General features: G+C 46.3%; 1 protein-coding gene across 1 annotated transcript; it reads right to left on the minus strand.

Annotated features, from left to right (window-relative positions):
• Positions 1–218: 218 nt before the first annotated feature.
• On the minus strand, positions 219–4,509 carry LOC127339861 (putative leucine-rich repeat receptor-like serine/threonine-protein kinase At2g19230). The gene is made up of 12 exons (XM_051365666.2): positions 3,755–4,509; positions 3,193–3,674; positions 2,915–3,053; positions 2,756–2,827; positions 2,577–2,648; positions 2,416–2,496; positions 1,854–2,032; positions 1,506–1,753; positions 1,212–1,338; positions 1,073–1,141; positions 792–984; positions 219–699 (listed from the first exon to the last, which is right to left on the minus strand). The coding sequence occupies exons 1-12, from the start codon at positions 4,507–4,509 to the stop codon at positions 264–266; spliced, it is 2,853 nt and encodes a 950-aa protein (XP_051221626.1). The 3' UTR covers positions 219–263.
• Between the last annotated feature and the right edge of the window lie 5,518 nt (positions 4,510–10,027).

Here is a 10,027-nt window from a genome sequence, read left to right on the forward strand (position 1 = left end):
TTAGTAGTATTTTCATCTTCTAAATTTTCCTGTTCTTATCAACCGGTATATCAGGTTGGATAATCGCATTGTATAATAAACTTATAGAAAATTTCCATTAGAATGTAAGTTCCAACGAAATTCATCAGGACCTACATTTTTGGATCTGATATTCCTTATTAACCGGATCAACTATCTTCTTCTCCCTCTGACGAGGTTTGTCAGACAAAACAAAATCACAGAAAAACTAATAAATAGTCACAGCTACGTTTAGAGAAATCTTCCTATCTAGCTGCAGGACCGACTAAATCTAGCGCCATCCCACTGTGCATACTCTGGCTTCGAGCATCACCGCTTTCCGCGTACACGTCGCCACTTCCGGCATACGAGCTTTGCACCTTCACGCAGCCCTCTTCCAGCTCCAAGCTCTCCTTGAGCTGGACGACGACGTCGGCCATGGACGGCCTCTGGCTGGACGCCTGCTCCGTGCACCTCAGCGCGAGATCGGCCACTTTCCAGACTGAGTTCAGGTCGTACCGCCCTTGCATGTTGCCGTCGACGACGCTCTCGATGTCGCCCTTGGCGAGCCTCTGCCGCGCCCACTGGACGATGTGGACACTCTCCGGGAGGATTGGGGGCTGGCCCGTGACAACCTCCAGGAGCACTATCCCGAAGCTGTACACGTCACTCTTCTCACTCAGCTGGAACGAAGTGTAGTACCTGCAGCATGCATAGTAGGTGTCAGGGAGCAGTTCTGTCTCCAGTTTTTTTTTTTCCTGTGGTTTCGTTTTTGGCAGTAGAAACGAACATACTCGGGGTCGAGATATCCTGGGGTGCCCACTACTCTCGTCGAGACATGGGACTGCAGGTCGTTGTTGAAGGCCTTGGACAGGCCAAAATCGGCTATCTTGGCCTCTAGGTTGCTCCCGTTCAGGAGTATGTTGGCGGTCTTCACGTCCCTGTGAATCAGGGGAGGCTTGCATGCCTTGTGCAGGTATTCTAGGCCTGTTACATGCATCAGAAAAAAAAACAGTTAAAAGTTAGTTTCCGACACAGAAGATACGGCCGGGTACATGATGTCAAGCTAGCAGACCTTGAGCAGAGTCGAGCGAAATCCTTAATCGTTGGCGCCATGATAGAGGCACAAAGTCAGGGGATTTTTCTGAACAATGCAAGAAATCAGCAGGAGTTTCAGGGATGACAGTACACGCCTACTATCAGTCTATACTGACCTCTTAGCTTCTCTTGTAAAGTCCCTTCGGACATGTACTCGTAGATAAGCGCCGAGTGCTGTCCATCCTTGCAGTGGCCGACCAGATTGACCAAATTCCTGTGATGAACTCTGATCAAATGTAGGGCCTGAAATGCAATTCAAAGCAGTTCTGTCAATAAGTGACCAAGTGCATTTCATTTCTGCAGCATGTTGTTTGGACAGATTAAACATTTCCAGTTAATTACAGTAGTTGAGTACATAAGAAGGAAAACAGGTATAAGAATGGGAGGAAATGAACCGGAAGAAACCTGACCTCTCCTAAGAACTCATTATGCGATTGTGATGATGATTCTGTACGCGTTTTGACGGCAACTGGGGTTCCGTCTTCCAAGTAGCCAAGGTAGACTACTCCAAACCCACCTTTGCCAATCGACTTCTCGAAGCTATTTGTGATTGTCTTTAGCTCCTTGTAAGTAAACTGACGGTTATCAAATTGCAAAGAGACAGCATCTTCATTTTCTTCTTTTGAGTGGCTTCCATTGAGCGGTCTGACAGAAGGATCTGCATAAATGCTTGTTTGTCAGTAACCGAAAACCAAGAGACTATTTTTGTCCTTGAAAACAATTAGACAAGTATTTTGTTTCGATTCAATTGGGATCACCATTTTCAGTTCTTCTCCGGCAAAAGAACACTGTAACAATTACGGCCACCACCAGCAGTACCACAACCACGACGACAACCACAGGGACAATCACAGCAGTATTGTTGCGTTTTGTTCCTCGTGGCTGGCTATCCGACTTGGAGGGGCCATTATCGATGCTGCTTGTATTCGCTTCAATTCTAACATAACCACAAAGGAGGGTCATAAAACATAGTGGGTATCGAATAATACTACAGGTTGAATAAAAGAAACTTTTCACTTAAATCTCTGACATTTCACAGTGACACAAGCTATTACCAAAACCATATATAGAAAATGATGATATCTTTTGATCCGTTTGTCTACTATATTTCACAATAGCATTGTGAGTTATCAGTTGTGATAGTGAGCACGTTCGTGATTGTTTATCTTGTTTTTTTCAAATTTTCAAAAGAAGGAGAGAACCTCCGCATCTGCATCAATCGATGCACACAAGCATGTAATTGTTTTTTTTTCTGAAACGAGTTACTCTTACATAATTGTATTCTCAGTCAATATAGGACAAGTTTAATGATAATACTACCTTAATTTCAATGATCCTTCTTGCGATCTTTTAAGAAGACTTTCTGGAACAGATCCATTAAACTTGTTGCCAGTTAAGTCTCTGAGGAAGAACAAAAGACAAGATTGATGCTGGATCTTCACAACAATAATAGGTAGAAGTCTCGTAGTCATTGATCTTACAGGACAGAAAGAGAAGGTAGTAGTGCTAGAAATTCAGGAATATTCCCCGTCAAATTATTGAGAGATAAATCCCTGGAAAATCAAGGAATCTGCCAGGTATTAGTAGTGTATAAGGAAGATAAAAAACCACTAAAATATTGACTGGGGATGAGAGTACTAAATTAGAAAGTGCATATTACAAGGTCTGGAGAGCACTGAGATTTCTGAAAGCACTTGTTATTTCTCCAGTCAGTTCAGTGGAGGATAAGTTTCTGCAAAAGAAATGGTCACATATTTCTCAGTTATCTTACTGCATCACCAATTTTAGACTGAACGTTTTTCATCTTGCAGTAACTCACAGAGAGATGATCCTTGGTGGGCTAGAGATTGCATAGTTGCAACTCACACCCTCCCACAAGTATATCTTGGGACCGCACGGATCGCCCATCCAATTCTTATTGATCTCATACTTGGCCTTGATGGCCATGATGGCACTCACTAGATCCCCAAATCAGGTTGGAAAAAACATAATGTCAGATAGTGTCCTTTCACTAATCACAAAATCATGACGAAATTCAGAGTTCAGAGTTCAGACTACTGTAAACCAAACCACACAGACACCAATTTAAGACCATACCATCTCCTCCATCAGTCGCACGCTCTGCAGTGTGCACCATGACAAAGATCTCAAGCGCATTCATTATGGGCGGCAGCGTAAAGTTGTTGGTGGGTTCTATCCTGTAGTTGTACTGCTTTTTCCCTGTCACCGTCCCAAAGACGGCGCCCGAGTAGAGGTACACCGGCGAGATGGGCTTGCTGTACCACAGGTCGTTGTTGAGGTAGATCTCGCAGATCCTCGCCTCGCTGCTGTTGAGCGCCCTGACCTCGGCGAAGTGGAGTGCCACGTAGTAGACGAACGCCTTGTTCGAGTCGTCGGCGTCCCAGTAGAACTGCAAGCTGAAGCCGTCGTCCACCGTGGCGGCCGTCTGCATCACCGCCGACGGCACCAAGAACTGGTCCTGGGCGACGTTGAGAACGGCGGCCGTCGTGTTCGTCGGGATCCATGACCGCGGGTTTGCCAGCACCTTCCAGATACGGTCGTGGGGATCATCTGGGTACCTGAAATTAACATCCATCTGTAAACACATAGCCGGCATACACTTGTAATAATGTGTTTGGGCGGTAGATCCTGTGCGTGCCTTATGATCAGCGACTCGTCCTCGGGTCCCAGGTTGTGCCGGCCATGGACGTCCATGGACATGGAAGCGTTCGCCACGATGGGGTAGAGCTCGTCCGCGAGCGGGCGCAGCTCAAGGCCGGAGATGAACGGCGTGCCGAGCCCCTTCTTGCCGACGAGGCAGACGTGGACGTAGTCGTCCGGCACGACGCTGATGATCTCCGCCCGGAAGGTGCTGGAGACGCTGGAGATGTTCACCGTCCGCCAGAGGTTGACGCCGAGGTAGAGGTCGAACACGGCGAGGCCGCCATCGCCGAGCCCGTCGTAGTTCCCGTGAAGGAACGTGGCGCGGACCAGGTACTTGGTGCCCGGCGTCAGGGGCCTCACGGTGTAGCAGTTCCGGGCGCCCGTGGGGAAGCTCCGGAGGTCGTAGTGCGGCCGCGGCAGACTCGCGTCGACGTACTCGGCGGAGACGTTGTGGCTGACGCCGGTATCGATGAAATCGGCGTCCGAGACGTACGGTAGGCCGGTGATCGTGTCGACATAGGCGGCGCTCGGAGGGCTGCCGCAGTCGATGCTGATGAAACCTGCAATCACAAGGTCAGAGCTCACAACTCTCCTTGCCAATGTACATGTACAATTAGATGGCCCGCGTTCTTCGTTTCGCAGCTTACCGACAGTGTCTGGAGCTTGGCCCCGAGCGAGCAACGTGACATGAGAGAAGCAGATGGAGATGAGCGACCATAGCGCCGTGCGCACGGAGCCTTGGCGCGACATGGCTGCTACTGCTGCTGATCTCCAGGCGACCAGGCGCCTCCTCCCAAACAGAACAAATAACTTGATATTAGCTAGACTAAGTACATGATTATTCGGGTGTGGACTGTGGAATACTCAATTAATTTGGTTAATGCACGTCTTTGCATATTTGAATACGTCCATCTCTTCTAGCAATGGGGAAGAACAGGTTGCCACGTTGTACGCATCCAAGTCAATGCGCATTGTCCCGAGCTCGAATATGAAACTTGACATCCTGTCAACGTGGCAAGATAGCAGTCTAGCACACACTCTGACATTTGTGTTGAAGTATATGTATGGGTCTTTTTACAGTACAAATTACTAGTCTCATCCATGAGTAGTATTGAGCAGGAGTATTTTAGGCAGGTAATGTTTTGGTATATTTTTATTCCGTGTAAAGGTAGCTTGGTCCCAGGATTACGGGCAACGCCGTCAGCTATAATCATCCTGTATTAAAAAAAACTTGCGTAATGTATTTTTGTAGTACTCGTGGCTTCCAGTTGCTGTATAGTACTCCTGGAGCAAAGCACAAGGGCTGGCCCGCCCACACCTATCTCGCCGATCATGGCGCCTTTGCCTCGACCGATTCTCCCTGCCCCTCCACGGCGACAAGCTTTTACGACTGCGACAAACTAGCTTGTTGGAAAGAAATGGCAAAAAAGTTGCTGCACTTTCATGAGCTCTCAATACGCACCGACGGCGAGCCGTGAAAGCTCATGCCTGAGTGATACCTATAGCTCTTTTTTTTCGAAATAGGAGCCACGCTCCAGCCTCTGCATCAATAGATGCATGCATACAGCAGTGTTTTTATTGCAACATACGAGTATGTTGGGGAAATAAGAGAAGTCAAACAGCGGAGAAGTTAAATCGATGCACCAAATGCAATGACAAGAACACCTAGTTGTGGGTGCTATGGTTTGAGGCCGAGCACGATGCTCAATGCGAGATGGTCGAGGCTCACCTCGAGGGCCTCGACAACGACTTCAAATACGAGGAGGCCGAGGCGGCCATCAAGCCCCACGGCCGCCACCAGAACCGCGGTAGGCGCCTCCGACACCGCCGAGGCAGGCGCCTCCACAACCGCCGTTGGTGAAGGAGGAGGAGGAGGAGGAGGCGCTCCCACCATGGGGGTACACCTTCCCTGCATTGCGAGCGGGCCAAGCCGTCTGGTCCCAGTACCAGGGGCGTACACCCAATACCTCGAGCCTCTCCCATGGGTGTCGGCGCTTCCGAGTACAGTGTACTATGAGGCGGCGGCGGAGGACCCCCCCTGAAAATGATGGCGCCTCGACTACAAGCCAATGGAGGAGGACACCGCGGAGCTGACGGAGAAGGAGGCCATTGCGCGCGGAGGCCATCTCCTTGGCGGAGAGAGCCAAAAGACCCCTCCTCGACGAGGTCATCCAGCCGAAGAAACGGGGAGACGCTAGCACCACAGCCAGGACCGGAGTACCTGCCGCCGCCTCCTCTGGTGGCCAATGTGTGGCCACCGCCGAATGCTTTCACTGACCTTAGCAACGAGGACTAGGAGGCGGCCAGCCAGTATCCCCGCAGCGGGGTTATCCTATGTTTTTTATTTTTTTTATTTTTTTAGGGTAAAAAAACTTAGAGTTTTCGGGTCCCAAATTTATGTAAATTAAGTTACTCTCTTCGATCCAAATTAATTAACTCAACTTTTCCTAGATACAGATGTAGCTAGATGTGTTTTAACTCTAGATACATGTATATCTAGATAATGGTAAGTCAATTAATTTGGATTGAAAGGAGTAATTGTATTTGACGCCTTATATTTTTTATTTACGGTTTTTGCCCCGCTGGAGCCGCCTCCGGCTGCAAATGGACCGAGCCACATTTCGTATCCACAGGATGCCGCATCCAAACCCAAACTAACCAAAAAATGATATCTTATGTGGCAGCAGCTGTTGGAGATGGCCTAACAAAGGAAATATTGTCCGCATAACTGGAATGGGATCAGGGGAGCAGCCTAGTAGGGTGGATAAATTTTGATCTCCCGAAATTTTCCATATGGCAGGTAGAAATTTTCCTATTTTACTCTATGGTGTAAAAATACTACTCATTTGCCTAACAAGTATTAGTCAACCTCAGCCTTTGGATTTTGGTGGTTGAACGGCTGGTACTTCTCTGTCCCTACCGTAAAAGACCCCATATGTATATATGAAGACTGCCTAGCATTTTCTATCGGTTCGAAATTTTCGTTAAATTATCCATTGCATGAAGCATCAAACATGACATGGTATGAGAATTACAAGGTCTCGGGATCAAACACTACCCAACACACTATTTAATATAAGAATAGTTATGAACTTTCATCGATCCGACGCCTAAGATCTTCATGTACGCCCACAGTTTAGACATCAGCTGGATTGGTGAATTGCATACAACTTGCAACCAAATCGAGGTTCACAGTTCAATACCCAAATAAGGCAACAAAAACACATTGCATAATGGCCTGCCTTTGTTTCTGTTGCACACGTCAAGGGACAACGTGAAACAAAAACAAAATGAGCATAGATGTGAGAGGGAATGTTAGAGTACGATGAAGGGACTGACCCGGACTTTTGGCTCATGGGTGCTACATACCCCTATAGATCCACCGTGTAGATTTGCTCCGGGATTGTGGCTGCCAAAGTAAGGAAATTTCCGTACTGAGTCTATCAATTCAAAATGCATCTCAATACTAAAGGCTATACCTGACACAACGCACTGTCTCAGAGGACGTGTAGTGCAGCCTGCTCCCTCCTTTATGATGCACTGACCCCTGACCATGTCTGCCTGCACTGAATTGAAAGGGCTCAAGCTACCGAATTAATTGATTTTGATACAAACATGTCTCTCCTCGCGTGCTAAGTGTGCCGCTAATCAAGTATAGATAAATCTGTACTCTAGTAGTAGTAAAGAACAGATAATTTGTTCCCCGTTGCCTGATCTGAACTCAACGTAAGTCCTGGAACATGTGATTAAATACAAAAGCAATTGAATTAAATTCATTAAATTCCCTGCAATAGGTATTGTGGTTGTTTGTTTCCTGCATAACGTGTTAAGTTAACTCCGTCTAAAAAAACGTGTTAAGTTAACTAGAAACTAAGCTGATTTAAAAAAAAAATTCCTAGGAGTGAAGTAATAAAATTCTTAGTTTTTTCAGAAAAATCCTAGAAGTAAATATAAAATTCTTAGTTGTTAGATTAAGTTTTCTGGAATAAGATGTGCTCTTAATACCAGGAAATATTGCAAAACTGAACCACTCGCTAGTAGTCCAGGATTAAGAGGAACATATAGGAGATTAGGAGCATTATTTAGGTGGTGGTGTAAGATTTGAAGCACTAGTACGAGATTGTGATCATTAGCACTATTAGCACAAACTCCATCTTATCTGTAGCTAGATTAGGAGCAGTAGTAGTACTACCAGATGTGAAATTAGGAAAAGTATAGCTAGTCAATTAGAATGGAAGAAAGAACAAGAACAGAGTATGGCGAGCAAAAGATGCAGCAACGAAGAAGATGGAGGCAGAGTGAAGTGACGTTGCAGGATAAGGGAGCTTGGGGTATGCAGAACAGATGGAGAGGGTAAACAGATGGAGCAAGGAAGAAGACGATGCAATAGTGTGGCCAGGTTGCGTGATAAGAGAGCTGTGGCCAATGGCAGGATTGACTTTTGGGACCAAGTTATAAATGGGGTTCTGTGGCAGTCGGACATATAGGTACGGAGCAGCTGTGGAATACTGCCATACATATAACCAATACAGATCACTATACCTCTAGATTACATGCTGTACAAGGTGGGTCCAGGACAGATGTCGATGATTGACATGGGGGGGCGTGGCACCCATGAGCTCCTCTGCAATTCCCGGGACCCTCTTTCTTATTTCAGGCTTTTGGTTGAGTCGGCCACTTATTATACCAGGCGAGGCAGCTGCTAGATTGGACGATTCGATCCAGTTGATTCACGCCCGCGATTGCTTCCATCGGTTCTGACCACACCAACTTGTGAGTTCTAAAAAAATTATATGTCATCGTGTTCGTCACATCTCTCTTTCTCACTCTTCGGTGACTCTCGATGGTGTCCGTTCTGACTCTATCTTGCACGTGTATTTTCCATTCATCCTTTGTTTTTTCCGCTGTGTCCACTGATGTTGTGCAGAGTATATATGCAGTTGGGAAACCGCAAGAGGAAGGTATGATGAGCACAGCAGTAAGTTTTTCCTCAGTAAGAAATCAAGGTTTATCGACCAGTAAGAGAAATAAATCACTTCTGAAGGTGTTGCTGGCTGACTTTGGTATGACGCACTACCGGTGTCAGCAACAACGTGAAATCTGCACACAACACAACCAAAATACTTTGCCCCAACTTATAATGAGGTTGTCAATCTCACTGGTTTTGCTAAAAACAAAAGATTAGACGTATAGTGTGGAAAGAGATATTTGTTTGGAGTGAAATAAAGAGAACAATGCTTGTAGTAAGGAAACAGAACATGTATTTGCAGTAGATGGTTTTATCAGTGTAAAAGAAAGGACCGGGGTCCACAGTTCACTAAAAGATAAATAACATGTTGTGTAAACAAATTACAACTGAGCAATTGACAGAATAAAGATCATACATGACAAGATGATTACTATGAGATTCATTTGGGCATTACAACAAGATTCATAGGCCGTAATCCAACTGCATCTATGACTAATAATCCATCCTGAGGATATCATCCGAACAACTTTGGGTATGAAGTTGCAAGCAACAGATTATTGCATTAAGTAAAGTATGTAAAGTAAACAATAAAAGTATCTTTGCATAAAACATTGTTGTGTTCTTCCTAGTAGCAACAACACATCTACAATCTTAGGAGTTATTGTCACTCTCCCAAACTACTAGAGGCATGAAACCACTATCGAGCATAAATACTTCCTCTTGGAGTCACAAGCTTTTATTTGGCCAGAGCATCTACTAGCAACGGAGAGCATGCAAGATCACACATAACATATAAACAGGTCTATAATCAAATCAACCATAGTATTCAATATTAATTCATTGGATCTCAGCAAACACAACATGTAGCATTACATAAAGATGATCTTGATCATGTAGGCAACTCACAAGATCTAAACATGAAGCATAATGAGGAGAAGACATCCATCTAGCTACTGCTATGGACCCGTAGTCTAGAGATGAACTACTCACGCATCACTTCGGAGGCGGGCATGGTGATGAAGAGGTCCCCGGTGATGATCTCCCTCTCCGACAGGGTGCCGGGAAGAGCTTCAGAACCCTTCCGAACTAGGGTCGACGATGGCAGCGGCTACGGAACTTTTCGTAGATGGGGGCTCGGGTGTTTAGGTTTTTCCCGAGGATGTGAATTTATAGGCGAAAGGGCGAGGTCGGTGGGCGCCCGAGGGGCCCACATCATACCTAGGCGCGGTCAGGGGGTGGGCCGTGCCTAGGGGTGGTGTGGCCACCTACTGGCTCTTCTCCGTCTCCCCTTTGGACTCC

This window comes from Lolium perenne, chromosome 3, assembly GCF_019359855.2.
Source record: "Lolium perenne isolate Kyuss_39 chromosome 3, Kyuss_2.0, whole genome shotgun sequence".
NCBI classification, from domain to species: domain Eukaryota; kingdom Viridiplantae; phylum Streptophyta; class Magnoliopsida; order Poales; family Poaceae; genus Lolium; species Lolium perenne.